This window comes from Globicephala melas, chromosome 2 (assembly GCF_963455315.2).
Source record: "Globicephala melas chromosome 2, mGloMel1.2, whole genome shotgun sequence".
In the NCBI taxonomy this organism is placed as follows: domain Eukaryota; kingdom Metazoa; phylum Chordata; class Mammalia; order Artiodactyla; family Delphinidae; genus Globicephala; species Globicephala melas.
In genome coordinates, this window is record NC_083315.2 from 97,592,366 (window position 1) to 97,615,051 (window position 22,686).

The 22,686-nt window shown below is 38.1% G+C and overlaps 1 protein-coding gene across 4 annotated transcripts in view; it reads right to left on the bottom strand.

Moving 5' to 3' along the window:
* The window catches only part of LOC115845916 (uncharacterized), a 602,167-nt gene that overhangs the window by 219,839 nt on the left and 359,642 nt on the right, over positions 1-22,686 (bottom strand). For 3 of the 4 annotated variants that reach the window (XM_060294490.1, XM_060294489.1, XM_070044935.1), the window contains exon 4: positions 21,860-22,075. The exons of the other annotated variant lie outside the window; for it this stretch is intronic. In XM_060294490.1, coding sequence (XP_060150473.1) covers positions 21,860-22,003 — 144 coding nt within the window. In that variant the 5' untranslated portion in view covers positions 22,004-22,075. The remainder of the gene's footprint in view (positions 1-21,859; positions 22,076-22,686) is intronic. 4 annotated transcript variants of the gene reach the window in all.

Below are 22,686 nucleotides of genomic sequence, written 5' to 3' on the forward strand. Positions count from 1 at the left end.
CAGGAAGATGGCGGAAGAGTAAGACGCGGAGATCACCTTCCTCCCCACAGACACACCAGAAATACATCTACACGTGGAACAACTCCTACAGAACACCTACTGAAGGCTGGCAGAAGACCTCAGACCTCCCAAAAGGCAAGAAACTCCCCACGTACCTGGGTAGGGCAAAAGAAAAAAAGAATAAACAGAGACAAAAGGATAGGGACGGCACCTGCACCAGTGGGAGGGAGCTGTGAAGGAGGAAAAGTTTCCACACACTAGGAAGCCCCTTTGCGGGCGGAGACTCCTGGAGGCGGAGGGGGGAACTTCGAAGCCGCGGAGGAGTGCACAGCAACGGGTGCGGAGGGCAAAGCGGGGAGATTCCCGCACAGAGGATCGGTGCCGACCGGCACTCACCAGCCCGAGAGGCTTGTCTGCTCACCCGCCGGGGCGGGCGGGGCTGCGAGCTGAGGCTCTGAGGCTCGGGTTTCGGTTTCGGACGGAGCGCAGGGAGAGGACTGGGGTTGGCGGCTTGAACATAGCCTGAAGGGGTTAGTGCACCACAGCTAGCAGGGAGGGAGTCCGGGGAAAAGTCTGGACCTGCCGAAGAGGCAAGAGACTTTTTCTTCCCTCTTTGTTTCCTGGTGCGTGAGGAGAGGGGTTTAAGAACGCTGCTTAAAGGAACTCCAGAGACGGGCGCGAGCCGCGGCTAAAAGCGCGGACCCCAGAGACGGGCGCGAGCCGCGGCTGAAAGCGCGGACCCCAGAGACGGGCGCGAGCCGCGGCTGAAAGCGCGGACCCCAGAGACGGGCGCAAGCCGCGGCTGGAGGCGCGGACACCAGAGACGGGCGCGAGCCGCGGCTGAGGGCGCGGTCTCCAGAGACGGGCGCAAGCCGCGGCTGGAGGCGCGGACCCCAGAGGCGGGCGGGAGACGTTGGGGCTGCTGCTGCCGCCACCAAGGGGCCTGTGTGCGAGCGCAGGTCGCTCTCCACGCCCCTCTTCCGAGAAGCCTGTGCAGCCCGTCACTGCCGGGTTCCCGGGACCCGGGGACGACTTCCGCGGGAGAGCGCACGGCGGGCCTCGGGCTGGTGCAGGGTCACGCCGGACTTTGCCACCGCAGGCCCGCCCCGCATTCCGTGCCCCTCACTCCCCGCCGGCCTCAGTACGCCAGAACCCCCGAATCAGCGGCTCCTTTAACCCCGTCCTGTCTGAGCAAAAAGCAGACGCCCTCCAGCGACCTACACGCAGAGGCAGGGCCAAATCCAAAGCTGAGCCCCTGGGAGCTGTGAGAACAAAGAAGAGAAAGGGAAATCTCTCCCAGCAGCCTGAGAAGCAGCGGATTAAAGCTCCACAATCAACTTGATATACCCTGCATCTGTGGAATACATGAATAGACAGCCAATCATCCCAAATTAAGGAGGTGGATTTTGGGAGCAAGATCTATGATTTTTTTCCCTATTCCTCTTTTTGTGAATGTGTATGTGTATGCTTCTGTGTGAGATCTTGTCTGTATAGTCTTGCTTCCACCATTTGTCCTAGGGTTCTATCCGTCCATGGTTTTTTCTTAAAATTTTTTTCTTAATAATCAATTTTAATTTTAAGAACGTTATTATACTTTTCTTTCTTTCTTTCTTTCTTTCTTTCTTTCTTTCTTTCCTTCCCTCCTTTAGACAACGAATCATCCCAAATTGAGGAGGTGGTCTCTGACAGCAAGATTTATGATTTTTCCCCCTTTACCTCTTTTAGCGAGGGTGTATGTGTACGCTTCTGTGTAAGATTTTGTCTGTATAGCTTTGCTTCCAACATTTGTCCTAAGGTTCTATCCGTCCCTTTTTTTTTTCTCTAAATAAGAATTTTTTAATTCAATAACTTTATTATACTTTATTTTATTTTTACTGTATCTTCTTTCTTTCTGTTTTTCCTTCTTTCCCTCCTTCCTTCCTTCCTCCCTCTCTCCCTCCCTCCTTTCTTTCCTTCTTGCCTTCTTTCCTTCTTTGCTTCTTTCTTTCTTTCTTCCTTCCTTCCTTCCTTCCCTCCTTCCTTCCCTCCTTTCCTTCTTTCTTTCCTCATACTTCTACTAATTCCCTCTACTTTTTCTCCCTTTTATTCTGAGCCGTGTGGATGAAAGGCTCTTGGTGCTCCAGCCAGGAGTCAGGGCTCTGCCTCTGAGGTAGGAGAGCCAACTTCAGGACACTGGTCCACAAGAGACCTCCCAGCTCCACATAATATCAAACGGCGAAAATCTCCCAGAGACCTCCATCTTAACACCAGCACCCAGCTTCACTCAACGACCAGCAAGCCACAGTGCTGGAAAACCTGTGCCAAACAACTAGCAAAACAGGAACACAACCCCACCCATTAGCAGAGAGGCTGCCTAAAATCATAATAAGGCCACAGACACCCCAAAACACACCACCAGACGTGAACCTGCCCACTAGAGAGACAAGATCCAGCCTCATCCACCACAACACAGGCACTAGTCCCCTCCACCAGGAAGCCTACACAACCCACTGAACCAACCTTGGCCACTGGAGACAAACATCAAAAACAGGAGGAACTACAAACCTGCAGCCTGCAAAAAGGAGACCCCAAACACAGTAAGATAAGCAAAATAAGAAAACAGAAAAACACACAGCAGATAAAGGAGCAAGATAAAAATGCACCAGACCTAACAAATGAAGAGGAAATAGGCAGTCTACCTGAAAAAGAATTCAGAATAATGATAGTAAGGTTGATCCGAAATCTTGGAGATAGAATGGACAATAGAATGGACAAAATGCAAGAATCAGTTAACAAGGACCTAGAAGAACTAAAGATGAAACAAGCAACGATGAACAACACAATAAATGAAATTAAAAATACTCTAAATGGGATCAATAGCAGAATAACTGACAGAAGAACGGATAAGTGACCTGGAAGATAAAATAGTGGAAATAACTACTGCAGAGCAGAATAAAGAAAAAAGAATGAAAAGAACTGAGGACAGTCTCAGAGACCTCTGGGACAACATTAAAAACACCAACATTCGAATTATAGGGGTTCCAGAAGAAGAAGAGAAAAAGAAAGGGACTGAGAAAATATTTGAAGAGATTATAGTTGAAAACTTCCCTAATATGGGAAAGGAAATAGTTAATCAAGTCCAGGAAGCACAGAGAGTCCCATACAGGATAAATACAAGGAGAAATACGCCAAGACACATATTAATCAAACTGTCAAAAATTAAATACAAAGAAAGCATATTAAAAGCAGCAAGGGAAAAACAACAAATAACACATAAGGGAATCCCCATAAGGTTAACAGCTGATCTCTCAGCAGAAACCCTACAAGCCGGAAGGGAGTGGCAGGACATACTGAAAGTGATGAAGGAGAAAAACCTGCAGCCAAGACTACTCTACCCAGCAAGGATCTCATTCAGATTTGATGGAGAAATTAAAACCTTTACAGACAAGCAAAAGCTGAGAGAGTTCAGCACCACCAAACCAGCTTTACAACAAATGCTAAAGGATCTTCTCTAGGCAAGAAACACAAGAGAAGGAAAAGACCTATAATAACGAACCCAAAACAATTTAGAAAATGGGAATAGGAACATACATATCGATAATTACCTTAAATGTAAATGGACTAAATGCTCCCACCAAAAGACACAGATTAGCTGAATGGATACAAAAACAAGACCCTTATATATGCTGTCTACAAAAGACCCACTTCAGACCTAGAGACACATACAGACTGAAAGTAAGGGGATGGAAAAAGATATTCCATGCAAATGGAAACCAAAAGAAAGCTGGAGTAGCAATTCTCATATCAGACAAAATAGACTTTAAAATAAGGACTATTAAAAGAGACAAAGAAGGACACTACATAATGATCAAGGGATCGATCCAAGAAGAAGATATAACAATTGTAAATATTTATGCACCCAACATAGGAGCACCTCAATACATAAGGCAAATACTAACAGCCATAAAAGGGGAAATCGACAGTAACACATTCATAGTAGGGGACTTAAACACCCCACTTTCACCCATGGACAGATCATCCAAAATGAAAATAAATAAGGAAACACAAGCTTTAAATGATACATTAAACAAGATGGACTTAATTGATATTTATAGGACACTCCATCCAAAAACAACAGAATACACATTTTTCTCAAGTGCTCATGGAACATTCTCCAGGATAGATCATATCTTGGGTCACAAATCAGGCCTTGGTAAATTTAAGAAAATTGAAATTGTATCAAGTATCTTTTCTGACCACAACGCCATGAGACTAGATATCAATTACAGGAAAAGATCTGTAAAAAATACAAACACATGGAGGCTAAACAATACACTACTTAATAATGAAGTGATCACTGAAGAAATCAAAGAGGAAATCAAAAAATACCTAGAAACAAATGACAATGGAGACACAACGACCCAAAACCTGTGGGATGCAGCAAAAGCAGTTCTAAGGGGGAAGTTTATAGCAATACAAGCCCACCTTAAGAAGCAGGAAACATCTAGAATAAACAACCTAACCTTGCACCTCAAGCAATTAGAGAAAGAAGAACAAAAAAACCCCAAAGCTAGCAGAAGGAAAGAAATCATAAAAATCAGATCAGAAATAAATGAAAAAGAAATGAAGGAAACAATAGCAAAGATCAATAAAACTAAAAGTTGGTTCTTTGAGAAGATAAACAAAATAGATAAACCACTAGCCAGACTCATCAAGAAAAAAAGGGAGAAGACTCAAATCAATAGAATTAGAAATGAAAAAGGAGAGGTAACAACTGACACTGCAGAAATAAAAGAGATCATGAGAGATTACTACAAGCAACTCTATGCCAATAAAATGGACAATCTGGAAGAAATGGACAAATTCTTAGAAATGCACAACCTGCCAAGACTGAATCAGGAAGAAATAGAAAATATGAACAGACCAATCACAAGCACTGAAATTGAAACTGTGATTAAAAATCTTCCAACAAAGAAAAGCCCAGGACCAGATGGCTTCACAGGCGAATTCTATCAAACATTTAGAGAAGAGCTAACACCTATCCTTCTCAAACTCTTCCAAAATATAGCAGAGGGAGGAACACTCCCAAACTCCTTCTACGAGGCCACCATCACCTTGATACCAAAACCAGACAAGGATGTCACAAAGAAAGAAAACTACAGACCAATATCACTGATGAACATAGATGCAAAAATCCTCAACAAAATACTAGCAAACAGAATCCAACAGCACATTGAAAGGATCATACACCATGATCAAGTGGGGTTTATTCCAGGAATGCAAGGATTCTTCAATATACGTAAATCTATCAATGTGATAAACCATATTAACAAATTGAAGGAGAAAAACCATATGATCATCTCAATAGATGCAGAGAAAGCTTTTGACAAAATTCAACACCCATTTATGATAAAAACCCTGCAGAAAGTAGGCATAGAGGGAACTTTCCTCAACATAATAAAGGCCATATATGACAAGCCCACAGCAAACATCATCCTCAATGGTGAAAAACTGAAAGCATTTCCACTAAGATCAGGAACAAGACAAGGGTGCCCACTCTCACCACTCTTATTCAACATAGTTTTGGAAGTTTTAGCCACAGCAATCAGAGAAGAGAGGGAAATAAAAGGAATCCAAATCGGAAAAGAAGAAGTAAAGCTGTCACTGTTTGCAGATGACATGATCCTATACATAGACAATCCTAAAGATGCTACCAGAAAACTACTAGAGCTAATCAATGAATTTGGTAAAGTGGCAGGATACAAAATTAATGCACACAAATCTCTGGCATTCCTATATACTAATGATGAAAAATCTGAAAGTGAAATCAAGAAAACACTCCCATTTACTATTGCAACAAAAAGAATAAAATATCTAGGAATAAACCTACCTAAGGAGACAAAAGACCTGTATGCAGAAAATTATAAGACACTGATGAAAGAAATTAAAGATGATACAAATAGATGGAGAGATATACCATGTTCTTCGATTGGAAGAATCAACATTGTGAAAATGACTCTACTACCCAAAGCAATCTATAGATTCAATGCAATCCCTATCAAACTACCACTGGCATTTTTCACAGAACTAGAACAAAAAATCACACAATTTGTATGTAAACACAAAAGACTCCGAATAGCCAAAGCAATCTTGAGAACAAAAAAAGGAACTGGAGGAATCAGGCTCCCTGACTTCAGACTATACTACAACGCTACAGTTATCAAGACGGTATGGTACTGGCACAAAAACAGAAAGATAGATCAATGGAACAGGATAGAAAGCCCAGAGATAAACCCATGCACATATGGACACCTTATCTTTGATAAAGGTGGCAGGAATGTACAGTGGAGAAAGGACAGCCTCTTCAATAAGTGGTGCTGGGAAAACTGGACAGGTACATGTAAAAGTATGAGATTAGATCACTCCCTAACACCATACACAAAAATAAGCTCAAAGTGGATTAAAGACCTAAATATAAGGCCAGAAACTATCAAACTCTTAGAGGAAAACATAGGCAGAACACTCTATGACATAAATCACAGCAAGATCCTTTCTGACCCACCTCCTAGAGTAATGGAAATAAAAACAAAAATAAACAAATGGGACGTAATGAAACTTCAAAGCTTTTGCACAGCAAAGGAAACCATAAACAAGACCAAAAGACAACCCTCAGAATGGGAGAAAATATTTGCAAATGAAGCAACTGACAAAGGATTAATCTCCAAAATTTATAAGCAGCTCATGCAGCTCAATAACAAAAAAACAAACAACCCAATCCAAAAATGGGCAGAAGACCTAAACAGACATTTCTCCAAAGAAGATATACAGACTGCCAACAAACACATGAAAGAATGCTCAACATCATTAATCATTAGAGAAATGCAAATCAAAACTACAATGAGATATCATCTCACACTGGTCAGAATGGCCATCATCAAAAAATCTAGAAACAATAAATGCTGGAGAGGGTGTGGAGAAAAGGGAACACTCTTGCACTGCTGGTGGGAATGTGAATTGGTTCAGCACTATGGAGAACAGTATGGAGGTTCCTTAAAAAACTACATATAGAACTACCATATGACCCAGCAATCCCACTACTGGGCATATACCCTGAGAAAACCGAAATTCAAAAAGAGTCATGTACCAAAATGTTCATTGCAGCTCTATTTACAATAGCCCGGAGATGGAAACAACCTAAATGCCCATCATTGGATGAATGGATAAAGAAGATGTGGCACATATATACAATGGAATATTACTCAGCCATAAAAAGAAACAAAATTGAGCTATTTGTAATGAGGTGGATAGACCTAGAGTCTGTCATACAGAGTGAAGTAAGTCAGAAAGAAAAAGACAAATACCGTATGCTAACACATATATATGGAATTTAAGAAAAAAAAATGTCATGAAGAACCTAGGGGTAAGGCAGGAATAAAGACGCAGACCTCCTAGAGAACGGACTTGAGGTTATGGGGAGGGGGAAGGGTGAGCTGTGACGGGGCGAGAGTGAGTCATGGACATATACACACTAACAAACGTAGTAAGGTAGATAGCTAGTGGGAAGCAGCCGCATGGCACAGGGATATTGGCTCGGTGCTTTGTGACAGCCTGGAGGGGTGGGATAGGGAGGGTGGGAGGGAGGGAGACACAAGAGGGAAGAGATATGGGAACATATGTATATGTATAACTGATTCACTTTGTTATAAAGCAGAAACTAACACACCATTGTAAAGCAATTATACCCCAATAAAGATATTAAAAAAAAAAAAATGAACAGAAATGTAACTTTCTTGATTTTATTCTGTGAATATGTACTTTTGTGTTGCCTCTGATAAAGTGAAAAGTATATATTCAAATACAGAAAAATTGCTATTGTCGTACATTAAGAAAGATTCTGAAGCTTATTAAAATATAATAAACTACCAAATTTGGCATTTTTGGTACTTGTGGAATCCATTCCAAGGTATTTCATTATTTGGAATGACTAGAAGAACCTCATCACAGGCTAGCTTTTCCAATAACTCAACCTTGAGGCATGAGTAGAAATTATAGCATGAAAATGAAGCTATAATGCAAACTGAACATATGTGAGTTTTATCCTAGGCAGAAAATAACCTAGTGCTATAACTTATCTCTGTTTTTTAAAAAAAAGTGCTTTTAAATCATTCAACACTGATTCTTAAAAGAAGCTATTATCTATAATGTGACCATCAAACAAGTTTTGGTAAAACCAGATATAGGCAACACTGTGAGAAGCTGCATTTTCCTAAGAAACTATCTTTTTCTTCCCTCTCTAATATTCACAGCATTTTGATTTTAGTTTTTAATCTCATTTACAAAATTTAAGATTCAATGGGTCAATTAATTTTTCTCATATATAAAATGGGGGCAATAATAGTAACTACAGGCACACTTTGGAGACATTGCAGGTTTGGTTCCAGACCACTGCAATAAAGCAAATATCGAAATAAAGTGAGTCACACAAATATTTTGGTTTCCCAGCGCATGTAAAAGTTATGTTTATATTATACTGTAGTCTTTTAAGTGTGCACTATGTTAAAAAAAAAAAGTATATGCCTTAATTTTAATATACTTTATTGCTAAAAAATGCTAGCCATCACTGAGCCTGCTGTGAGTTGTAATCTTTTTGCAATTGTAACATCAAAGATCACTGATCACAGGTCACCACAACAAATATAACAATGAAAAAGCTTGAAACATTGTGAGAATTACCAAAATGTGACAGAGAGATATGAAGTGAGCAAATGTTATTGGAAAAATGGTGCCAACAGACTTGCAGTGTTGCCACAAACCTCCAATTTGTAAAAAACTCAGTATCTGCGAAGCACAGTAAAGTGAAACAATAAAACCAGGTATGTCTGTACTCAACTGGCTTCTTGAGAAAATTAAATATAATAATGCATGGAAAGATCCTGGCATGGAAGACTTCTAGGTTCAGCTCCAACATGGAAACAGCTTGGATGTTGTCACTCCTGTCTCTATAATAAGAAAAAGCTGGACAAATAAAAAAATCAACAACTTTTTTGGATTCATAAGAGAAATGAGGTCACAAGGCAAACCAGCACCCACAATCTGGAAAGACAAACAAATCTAGGGGGTCACAGCCAAGATCTGCTTACCTGGAACAGAACAGCTGGAGTCATAAACTAGTAAGAACACTTAAATGATAATTTTGATGAATTGTTGAAGGCTGAGTCTGGACTAACATGAGAGTGAGAAACTCTCAGGGGCTGCAGTCTTAGGAAGGCCCCCACACTCTCATGGGTTTTACCTCCAGGAATCTCACAAAGTTCTCATGGTGAAAATCAGCAAAAGATCTCCTAGTTCATGGCTCTGGCTTTGGCAGGAGTTAAGAGAAAAGTAGTCACTCTGCAGTAAACCCAGACCTTCTCCATAACAAAGGCCTACCCTCAAAGAGAGAAGACTTTGTCAGAGCCTTATCTCAGCTGGGGCATATTCCCCCAATAGCCTTCCTGTCTCACCTAAGATTAAAAAGAAAAATCTACAGGGGTCAGGGCTTCAAAGAAATAGGAATGCGGAAGCCAAAGAAGTGAATGGGGGAGAAGGAGAAAGCTACACCATGGAGAAATACTTGTGAAGATTGCTTCCCAGAGACACAGGCTCTCTAAGAGACTAAGATTTATTCACAAGATTATAGAACACTTCCCTTCCCCCATACCTGACCATCACATTAACAAGACTCCTATTGATATATAATAGTGATATATTATAGCTAACGAGCTGCAAGCTGCAGACTCCCTCTGGGAAGGAGTATTTAGGGAAGCCTAAAGTCAAGAAAGGAAACAAAAACTAGCACAATGGAGGAATTTAAACCCTCTATTATCTATAGCCACAGCAAATATTAAACATAGTCCAACTACTAGACGGATTTATATATCTCCTCACACTCAATCCTGTTTACCTCAGTTCCTATTACTCAATACATTTTCGCTTTCAACAGAAATTACAAGGCTAGTGGGAATGAAAAAGTTACAGACATTTTGGAAGACAACTTGGCAGCTTTTATAAAGCTAAACATAGAATTACCATATAATCCAGCAATCACACTTGTATATATTTACCCAACTGATTTGAAAACTATGTCCACACATAAACCCGCATATAAACACTTACAGAAGCTTTACTCATAATCGCCCAAAACTGGATGCAACCGTGATGTCCTTTAGAGGAAAATAGATAAATAAACTATGGCACATCCATATAATGGAATATTATTCATACACTAAAAAGAATGAGCTATCAAGCCACAGAAAGACATGGATTACATAAATATATATTACTAAGTGAAGGAAGCCACTCTGCAAAGGCTAAATACGTTAAGATCTCAATTGCATGATATTCTATAAAATGCAAAACTATAGAGATGGTAAACAAGATCAGTGATCACAGGGGTTCAGAGCAGGGGTATTAGTAAGTGGCACACAGGTGATTTTTTTAGGGCAGTCAAATTGTTCTGGATGACACTGTAATTATGGGTACACAACAAGATGTATTTGTCAAAACTCATAGAAATTTGCAGCACAGAAGCAAACCTTAATATATAAACATTAAAAAAAAAACATTTAGAATGTTGGAGGTTTCCAGGATGAATTGTAGAATGTGACAAAATAATCTAACTGTATTACAAATATATATAACAACCTCACTGAAGGAGGTAGGGTGGAAATGCCTTTACCTTTGTAACTATGGAAATGAGTAGAGTCTGCATGACTAAAGGCAATAGAAACTGCACATAAGTACTGTACTGTTGATTAAGTTGCTTCCCATAGAGGCATGGGTTAACAATTCTGCAACCACTACTTATAAGCAAGAGGTTGAGGCTAGAATGATCCATGATGTAATGGATTCGAGTTAGAAACATCAGTATGAATTAATATTTAGTTTAATACAGATATTGATGGTTACATGTAGAAATATTTATAAATATGTGTATATACAGATGTTAGTATACACATATGTTTCCTTGGTATGTCAGCTAAGAGAGGGAAAACCAACAACACCCCAGTAGCAATGAGCACATCTAGCACCCAGATCTTGATTTCTAATTCTCCATTGAAAGGAACCAGGGATCCTAGAGAAATTGCTGAGTTTAGGACTGAGGCAGGAAATATACAAGATGAAGCTGAAGCATGTTGTAGTGTCAGAAAGTAAGCAAGTGCTCAAAAAAGAAAAGAAACCCACAATAATCAGGGCATGTTAAAGGGACTTGGGAGCCAATCAACAGAGCTCCCTATTGCCAAAGTTGGAACAATTTAAGCAGGAAAATAAATAATGTTAGATTATAATAAAAAATATAAAGCAAATACTATGAGTCCATATTGATATAACAAATCATTTGGATAAATAAATAAGTTGGGGAGAGCAGACAAATCCCTCATGTAGAAAAATTCTAAATAATTTATGTATCTACTCCACCCTCAAGGAGGTAGAACATAACTACTTACTTGTTAAATGTGGGCTATACATAGTGACTTCCTTCCAAAGAACAGTATGGAAGGGGTTAGGGAGAGAGGGAAATTGTAACTTTACAGTTGAGAGAACATGACACACACTACCTCAGCTAGGTGGTCAAGATTAACATTGATAATGATGTCATCTTCACAGCATGAACACTTGATCTGACATGATGAGAATGATACTTTATTCTGTAAAGTATCTTCCTATTAACTTATTAAAGTATGTCTGTTATCTTCCTCCTCAAACCCATAACTTCAGTCTAACCATGAGAAACATCAGAAAAATACAAATAGAAGAACATTGTACAATCTATACCTGACCATACTGCTTACAACCGTAAAGATCAACAAAAACAAGGAGTTTAAGAAACTGTCACACCAAGAGGAGATAGGACAACTAAATGTAATGTGTTATTCGGGATAGGATCCTGGAATAGAAAAATGACATTAGATAAAACTAAAGGAAATCTGAATAAATAATGAATTTTAGTTAATATGTATAAATACTGGCTCATTAAATGTGATAAATGTACCATATTAATGTATATGTACCAGATGTAGCATTACATGTACATATAATTAATTATTAATAGGTGGAATTGGGTACAGGGTATATGTGAACTCTCTGTACTATCTCCTTCATCTTTCTATACACCTAATATTATTCTAAAACTAGAAGTTTATTTTTTAAAAAAGGACGTGACATGGGTCCTTCCTCATGAGAAGAACTTGATAAAGGTCCACTGTTATCATCTACATAATAAATACTATGTTTTCAGGGATCTCTGTGGTCAAAGAGTAGTCAGATAATTATTAGATATTTGAATAGACTATTGACAGTAATTAACCTGAATAATTTGGAAATTAAAAGGAATTGCTGAACCATGAATTAGCCAGATTACCTGTCTCCCATTTTGCTTATGAGTAAACCATAGAATAAATAGTCAAAATATGAGGTAGAAAAAAGCAAACCTTAAGTGATTTCCCTCTTACCATCCAAAGGAAAAGTGAACAGTATTGCCTCCTGATTAAAAACCCTGTATTGCTTTCAGGGTGATGTCATCCAATACACTTCTGAAGGCTTGTGCACAGTCCTCTTAGTGCCATTTACATTTCAGTAGTGAACTCCTACAGATCTAAAGACCCTTAAGATACAAGCAGGCATCCAATACTACTAAGGCTGAGAGGCTCTGGAAAAATATGAGAAGGGATAAAGTATGTGAATAATAATGATAGACTATTTCATTGGAAGAGTAATTGAATTGTCCGCTTTAAAAAATTTACTCCTATGCCTTGGCATTCATTTCTTATCTCATCTTTCAGTAGATCCTTTTGAGAACTTCTTAGTTGTTGAAGAAATTGTCAATTGACCATTCATTTACAATCAGGGCCACGCAGCAGGGGGGAAAATGCCGGAGTTTTATTTTTAGTTCACTTTACAAATTTAAGAGAATCACTCAAACTCCTATAACTCTGGGTGAACCACATAGACATAACCTCACCTCTGAATTCACTGAACCTTATCCTACCTTCATGTGTGTTCTCTTCTAGATGGGCTACAATTGTTGATGTTTGCCTCCATCACCTCTGGTATCTCTTTGGATAAATAAGAAGTTAACAAAGTCATGAGGACCTCTGGATTTAAAGGTTTCATTACATTGTAAATAGAAAAGCAGGCACACAACCTTGTCTCTGCCATTGCCTGACAAGGTCCATCTTATTTTAAAATTTTATGAATTAATGAAAACCACTGTCTGTTTAATTTTTTTAAGTAAATTCTAAATTTATCTACCAAAGATGAAGCTTAGTGTATAAAAGGATCTGGTTTTTAATACTCCAAAAAGGAATGTGCCTACCAACAAGTCCCTCTGAATCTCCCTTTCATCAGGATGTACACACGAGAGTGTGCACTCAGTGGCTACACTGGCCAATAAAATGTCCGCATCAGCCTGAATTATGAAGCTGGTCAAGTTAGTCATGGGAAGGCTCTATTTGTCAGCACACAGGTCCCATTCTTAGAAGCACTTGCTTTAAACATGATGTCAATAAATCCTCTCCAAAGTGTAAATTTATACTAGATTAAAGTATATTAACACCCTTTTTAGGAGTATTTGCATTTTGATAGCAATGCCTAAAGATTAAGAAAAAAATTCCATAAAATTGAAAGGTGTACCTCTCTAATAGTGGAATTTTAGACTCTGTCAGATGATGGAGAGAGAGAAAAGGAAAAATGCTTAGAAAAGGTTTTTGCTCAAAACCTCTTGAATCACAGCAGACAGGCAACCTCCTATTCTCTGTCTCCCAATTATTTCTCTCTTTACATGGCCTCTTGCTACATGAAATACTTGACTTTATCTACATTATATTTATTTTATAGAGTTTTAACAACATTGAATGACATTTTCAGAATAAAATTCATATATAATCCCATGTCGAACATAGTTTTTGCAAGTGTTTTTACATAGCTATATTTCAGTGTAAACAGCTTTACTGTTTGTGTTTTATTCTTGCCAATGTATTCATTCATTCAACAAACATTTGTTAAATGTGTACTATGTGCCAGGCACCATTCTAGGTGTTAGAATATATCATTAATCAAAACAAAAAAAAAGTACTGATTGCATGCAGCTTACATTCTTTTGGAAGAAAGAAAGATATAAACAATAAACATAATACCTAAAAAATTGTATATGCCATTTTTAAAAATAATAAAGTGGGGTAAGAAGGGTTGGTAGTGAAGATTGAGGAGAAGGATAAAATTTTAAATATTATATCTGGGGTAGGCATCCTTAAAAAGTGATATTAGAGCAAAGACTTGCAGGAGGTGAGTTAGACGTTGTAGATACTTAGGGAAAGAGACTTCCAGACAGAGCAAATAGTCAGTGCCAATGACCTCTTAGTTGGGGCTGTGTCTTGCATGTCTGAGGAGTAGCAGAGAGGCCAGTGTGGCTGGGGCAGAGTGAGTGACAGAGAGGCTACAAAAAGATGATGTCTGAGAGCTATTGAAGGCTAGAAAATGTAAGGCCTCATAAGCTATTGTAAGGGCTTTGGCTTAACTATTCTGTGATGTTGGACAAGTGGTTAACCATTGTAAAGCTCAGTCTAATCTGTGCAGTGAGGAACAACCAACTGAAAAGAGAAGTATAGCTAATAAACCAGCAATGGAGAGGAAATGGAAAAATAAAAATTAATTAATATTTTCTTAAAAAGCCCCAAAAGGGGAACAAAAAAGGTGGAACAAAGAGAAAACAAATAGTAAGATAGTACATTTAAACCCAACCATAATGTAATAATAATTACATTACGTGTAAATAGTCTAAATACTTCAATTAAAGAGCAGATTGTCTTGATGAATAAAAAACCAAGACCCAACTGTATATGTCTATCAGAATCACACTTTGAATATAAACTACAGAGTGGTTAAAAGTAAAAGAATGGGAAAAGATGCTAAGTTTGATAAAAAGAAAGTTGGAGTATCTACATTAATATCAGACAAAATAGATTTCAGAGTAAAGATTGGGGCAGATACAGTTAAGATTGCTGTGTTTTATCAATGTATTGACCCCTTTGTCAAACATCCACATCCATTCTTGATAAAAATGCTCAATAAATTAAACATAGAAAGGGACTTCTCCAATTTGTTAAAAGGTATGTTTGAAAAACTCACATTTAGCATCATACCTATTGGTGAAAGACCTTGTAAGATTAAGAACAAGGAAAGGATTCCGCCTCTCACTGCTTCTATTCACATTATACTGAAGGTACTTGCTGATAAGGAAAGAAGAAAAAAAGAAAAGGCAGACAGATTAGAAAGAAATAAAAATTTCTTTGCAGAAAATATGATCATCTATATAGAATATTTTAGTAAATATAAATTTTATCTATGCATAGTAGTAACAAACAATTGGAAATTTCAATTTAAAAATACTATTTACAATATTAGGGAATATGTAAAAACTTAGGGATAAATTTTATAAAAGGTGTATAAGAATTGTACACTGAAATCTACAAAATATTGCTGAGAAAAATTAACAATGATTAATAAGTGTAGAGATATATCATTCTTAAGATTATAAGACTCCGGACTTCCCTGGTGGCACAGTGGTTAAGAATCAGCCTACCAATGCAGGGGACACAGGTTCGAGCCCTGGTCTGGGAAGATCCCACATGCTGCGGAGCAACTAAGCCCGTGTTCCACAACTACTGAGCCTGCTCTCTAGAGCCCGCCAGCCACAACTACTGAGACCATGTGCCACAACTACTGAAGCCCGCGTGCCTAGAGCCCATGCTCCTCAACAAGAGAAGCCACTGCAATGAGAAGCCCGTCTACCACAACGAAGAGTAGCCCCCATTTGATGCAACTAGAGAAAGCCCGCATGCAAAAATGAAGACCCAACAAAGCCAAAAATAAATTAATTAATTAATAAACAAAACCACTCTTACTTTAAAAAAATAAAAAAGATTATAAGACTCAATACTGTCAGTATGTCAATCCTCCCCAAACTGAGGTATATATTCAATGCAGTTTAACTCAAATTCCAGTAGAAACTCTCATAGATGACTAGTAGAAATGCAAAATGGTACAGCCACATTGAAAGACAATTTGGCAGTTTCTTATAACGTTAAACATAGACTTACCACATGACCCAGTAATTGCACTCCTAGGTATTTACCAAGTGAATTGAAAATTACATTCACACAAAAACGTGTAGTAGCTTTGTTTATAATTGCCAAAAGCTAGAAGTAACCAACTCAATAATAAACAATCTAATTAAAAATAGTCAAAAAAGAATAGAATTTAACCAACTAAAAGATATGGATGCCAAATAAGCACATGAAAATATACTCAATAATATTAGTCATTAGGGAAATGCAAATTAAAGCCATAATCAGATACCACTACACATCTAGTAGAAAAGCTAAAATTTCAAATACTGACATTGCTAAATTTGCAACGAACTCACATCCATGGCTGGTGGAAATGCAAAATGATTAACTACGTTGGAAAACAGATAGTGGTTTCTTAACAATGTCATCATAAACATTTGCTACAAAGATTTGTATAGACATATGTTTTCATTTCTCTTGGGTAAATTTATAGGAGTGGAATGATCCAGAGGACTTTCTAAGTAGTGAGTAATGAACTACAGGGTAGCAGTAGGAAGAAAGATACTTTCCCAGAATTTCCCAGTGTTAGAAAAGAGGAGAGTTAACAATGAAGTTCAGGAAAGTGAATGGTGTTACCTGGAGCACCATGAACAGTGAGAGACTTGATGAGAAATCCTGAAAAGGGAACAGCTCTGGAGGTAGGTAAAATAAAGGGTTCTATTCTCTAATATAAACTAGAGGGGCATGGCCCTTGAAAGGGGCTGAGAGGAAGAGCTGACTTAGTTAACTTGTAGACCCACAATCTTTCCAAATCAGTTCTGGGACAATAAGCAATCTCATAAATGTAATAGAAATGTAAGCACCCACAAAAGATCTGAGAATTTATCCTCCAGATCAGGATGCAGGCCACTCAACATCCCCCAAACGTAATGTGCCTCCAAGAGCTCTAGTTGTTACAGGGAAGATGTTCTAGGCTGAACTAGTCATAGAAGCCCAAGGGTATGCAAGAGCAGTGGGTTGTGTGACAGGACTAGGCACATGAGGGAAACACTAACTTAATTGACTAGAGCATAAGGTGTGTGAAGAGGAAAATAAGATTGAGGAGAAGGAAATCGAGGCCAGACTCAGAAGGGCCCTGAATGTCCTCCTTATGATTCTAATTCTATTGTATATTTGGTGCTTAATTCTAGAATTTCACAGTTGGAAGAATAGAGAACAACATTTTGTTAAGAAATATATGATTGCATGGTGAAAACATTATTTTTTTAGGGCTCACATTGCTGTTGGCATACATTACAAGCTGAAAGTGCACTAACTAGTCTTTACTGTAGGGAATTGAATGGTGTGGCTCCATCTCCTATATGCACCAGTACCTACGGTACTAGCTACAAATGATTTAAAAGAGAGAACTCAGTCCCCTTCATGCCTTTGCTCATACTGTTTCCTCTGCTAAGAATATGTGTCCCTCCATAGGAACCACATCCTATGGTTTAATGGTTAAGAAAAAAGACTTTAGAGTCAAAGGGTGCCTGGTAACATAAGAGCTCAGTAAATGTTAGCTGTTTCTATTAATACCCATCCTTTAAGCCCACATGTCAATCCCTTGATAGTTTCTCTTTCATGCCCTCCATATCTCTCTCTCCCAAGCCGTAAGGATTCTTTCTTTCTTCTGAAAATCCATATCACTCTGCCAATGTCTACTCTTTAGTTGGCACTCTAATAATCTGTATACACTCATTATCCCCCTTGCTAGATGGTGAGCTCCTTGAAAGCAGGTCCATACCTGTCTGCCTTCATGTCCCTCACAATGCCCGAGAGGATGTCTTACAGTAGATGTCATAATAAGCATTTATTGATCATGATGTCATAAAAAGGTATCATTTAGCTTTTAAAGATATTTCCTACTCTTCGTATAAAAGCTGAAATTTGGTAACATATGAAAGGTAATGATCATTATGAAAGTGTTTTTGAAAATATCAAGGTACTAATATTTGAAACTAATCTGCCAAATAGAGACACAGATGTAGAGAACAAACTCATGGACACCAAGGGGCGAAGGGGGTGTGGGATGAACTGGGAGATTGGGATTGCTATATATACACTACTATGTATAAAATAGATGACTAATGAGAACCTACTGTATAGCACAGGTAACTCTACTCAGTGTTCTGTGGTGACCTAAATGGGAAGGAAATCTTAAAAAGAGGGGCTATATGTGTACATATAACTGATTCACATTGCTGTACAGCAGAAACGAACACAACATTGTAAAGCAACTATACTCCAATAAAAAAATTTTTAAAAAAAGAAACTAATCTGCCCCCTCCATACTGAGATAATCAAAAGAAATAATATATAAATAAATCTGCACATCCATGCAGTGTATGATAGCTATACTGATCTAGCAGAGATGACAAGGAGAAGCCAGTTCATGTTGTTTTTGCTAAAGAAACATATGACGTTCATCAGCAAAATTTTATGTGAGATAATTTTAAGAATCTCACATTCTTAAAGAAAGTCTTAGTTATTGTTTTTTCTTTATTCTAAATTACAAGAAGAAAAATTTATTACTAATTCCTCAATTATTTCATTATGCAGCACTAATAAAAAGTCTTGACATCTCCATTATGTTTGAAAATTTTTAATAAATAGTTTTTGACTAAAGTGATTATTTACTTAAAACAGAAAATGTAGAAGGAGCTTTAAATCATATTTTTCTGGTGCCATATAATAAAATAATTGTGCAATTAGTAATAAACAGTGTGCAAGGATGACAAATGTTTTATTTAAAACTTGGCGAACAAAAGCACATCACTTGTGTTTTTTCCAAGCGAACACAATCCTGTGGTATATTAATCAAAGGGGCTTTTTTATGCCTCTGGCAGCAGTGTTTTAAAGTAAACCCTTAATATCAGATCCCAATCCCCAGTTTCAATTTGCTTTCAATGGAAAGGACATTAGAGTTTATAAAATACTCCTTGATTACTTTTTTGAAGGCCTGAAATCTTGACATGTCCATGACTTGCTCGCACTGCATCAATATACAGTGGTTGAAAGAGCAATACCCGTCGTGAACATTGCCACATTGACTTATAGAATCATGCCCTTGAGAAAAAGCCAGAGAGAAAAAAGGAGCAGCAGGCAGTGACGAAAAATGAAATAGAACTGTCATCTAGCAGTTCTTCATAGTCCGTCAAGGAAACTATTAAAGATGTACAAAGAGCCAGAGAGTGCTTGGGCAAAGGTTGTTAAACTCGCACTTCAAGGGCAGGTCACTGCAGGCTGCTCAAGACTCAGTGAAAAGACCAGCCGGCACTCACTGAGGGGGCTCTGGGGCAAAGGAAATGAAGCTTTCTGTCCCAAGGCAGCTGAAGATGAGGAATTTTAAATAAATTGTAAAGTAACTCCTAAGTGTATCCTTTTTCTAGTAGCAGATATCATGGAGATTATTTTTGGTCTGGTTAGGAATTTTAGTAAGAACCTTCCTGGTGTCATTTAACCCAGGTTCAAATATCAGTCTGCACAGTTTGCAGCACCTTTACCAAATTATTTACATTCCCTGAACCTCAGTTTCCTCCTTTTCACACATAGGAAGTATGAAATTAGAACTTGTCCTTTACCTCCTTCCTCGTTTGCACCTGCTCTATTTTTCTTATCCAGTGTTCTGCTACTCCTCTGTGTCCCCCTCATTTGAGAGTTTCCTAAATCCTAAATCCATTAGATCAGATATACTTCACTGGCCAACTATTAGTTGATTTGAAGAAAAGTAGTGGGATCTTATGGGAATCAAGGGGCATTTTCAGGGAACTTCTCCCCCAAGCCTCCTCCTTAACACACACACACACACACACACACACACACACAGCCCTGATGTCATGCATATCAGCTTTCTGGAGGAAATGTAATGGTTCCTGAGGCCTGTGTCTATTCCTCCAATTATTCTAATAGAATTTCATCTAGGAAAGGAGGAGCAAATGATGCCACATCCAAGCATTTAGAAGAGATATTTGGAGAAGGTTAGGCCTTTTTCTTTTCTTCGTATCACCAACATAGATCCCTATCACTCAAAATAGAATTGGGGAAGTTATCTAAAAATGGAATAAGCTCAAATATCACACTATGTAAAACGTTGGTGACAAATATACCTTGTCCTTAAATCTCATTATGATTTGGGTTTAAAATAAGTAATAAGACATCTTGAATATGAAAGGCAATAGAAAAATATAATTCCATTTATAAAAATTAAAAGTTTAGCTTCAGTCACATATAGTAATTAAATCCATAAAGTGATTATGAGAATAATGGTAATTCAAATTTTATTCTATTTTTGTTGTTAAATCAACTTTTTATGGTCATTCAAGCTCAATATCTTTATGTGTGTGTGTGTGTGTGTGTGTGTGTGTGTATGTGTGTGTGCTGTATGCGACCATTTATAGGCCTCTCTAGAAGACAGTTTGCTTCTGGATGTAATTTAGAGTATTCACATAATCTAAAAAAAAGACAGAAATCCCGTTTTTGAGAGTGGGGTGAGAAGAGCTTATCATGATCCTCTTTTCTAGCCATAGTCTTATAGTCATTTTAATTCTAACATGCTATTATTTATCCCAAAGATTTATTTTTCCAAATAGAGAGTACCACATTCAGAATAACTTTTGGTTTTTTATTCTAATGGAATTTTCACCTTCAGCTACCACAGTTTAGTGGGCTATTTTGGAGGTATTTCTTTCACAATTCTCATATTTAAGAAGTGTACTACAGACTTTTAAGAGTAAGTATACTGTAGACTTATAGTAATAATGATTTTTTCATTTCCACTAATCTCTCATGCAGATGGGACATATTATTTTATTCTAGGCTTCCCTCATATTTCTTTGGCAAGACCATACATACACTATTTCAACCCAAAAGATTTTATTTCTCATAACATTAGAAGGTATGTTGTAGAATTCAATTTACAAACTTGGCTACAGACATAACTACAACAAATAATTACAAAAACATAATATAAAATGAGTAATTTCCTGCTGCATGGCATTTATAGAAACCTGCTGTAGAATCCAATTTTTTCGGACAGATCATCAGGGGGCCATCACCACAATTGTCACTAAATACTTTTAGCAGTGACCCAAAGCTTCTGCATTTAAGAGAATGGCCTCTTACAAAAAAAATTGATTCTGCCCTCTGGAAATTTCCTTTTCAAAGGAGATGAGAGACAGTAGGCATGAATAGCATTTAATTCACATATTACAGTTTTGGGGTTTTTTTCTTTTTGGGGGATGGTAGTGCTTTTAAATATGTTCCCTTTTTTCATTCCCCAGTTAATGTAATCTATAAATTCTTCTTCTGCTAAAAGAATACAAAGCAAATTGTTCCTGACTGCTCACTGTGACCAGAAAGAGGGCCAGGTACATATAAGAAATAAGCAAAACTATAGAGGCATTGTTAATTTCAATGATCACTTAATACTGAAGCTCTGTATTTGTTAATAATTTTGCCCAAATCTGCACTATGCTAGAAATTGTATGTATGTGGTAATAATCATACTAATGAGGAGGAGGAGGAAATCTAATATGGGTAAGGCAGGTATTCAACATACATAGTCATATTTAATAAGAACTTTATGAGAGAGAGAGACTTTTATTTTCCCCTTTTTACAAATGAGGAAACTGAGGCACGGCCAGTAACCTGTGTGAGGTCCTAGTAAGTAGCAGAACCAGGATTTGAACCCTGAACTGTTTGACTCCAGAGCCTTTGCTCGCAGTTGCTGTACTTACAATTTGGAGGTATAAGAAACACACATATGGGCTTCCCTGGTGGCGCAGTGGTTGAGAGTCCGCCTGTCGATTTAGGGGACACGGGTTCGTGCCCCGGCCTGGAAGGATCCCACATGTCGCGGAGCGGTTCGGCCCGTGAGCCATGGCCGCTGAGCCTGCGCGTCCGGAGCCTGTGCTCCGCAACGGGAGAGGCCACAACAGTGAGAGGCCCGCGTACTGCAAAAAAAAAAAAAGAAACACACATATAGGAGAGTTCATGAATATGGCAGCAGAGCACTGCAGATTGATTCTAGGATATAGACATTGGACTAGAACAATGTATTTCCATGTTAATGGTGTAACGTAGATAGTAACTGTAAAGGTGATTTATTAAAGAAGAGAGTGATGTGAATTGGCATCATTGCACTAAAATGTTGAAAGAAGGCAGAACCTGAAAATGAGCAAAATCTAGATCAGCTGAGACTGGAGTGCAGGAGTGAGAGATTGTACACAAGAGAATAATATGAGTATGGGCACATGGGTGCAAGTTGTACATGTATGTCCCTGGGAAAAGGACAGCTGCAAAATTGCCTCGAACTGTCCCAGTCAATCTCTTCCACATTTTAATTTTACCCCAAATATTGTATGGGACATACTTATGTTAAAAAGTTATTATTTATCTGATATTCAAATTTATCTCAACAGCTGGTATTTTTATTTGCTAAATCTGACAACCCTATATAACACTTAAATTTACCTGATTTTCTTAATTATCTATCCTCCCCTACCCCCTATGCTAAAATATATGCTCCATTCAACCAGAAACCTCCCCAGCCTATCCTCAGTAT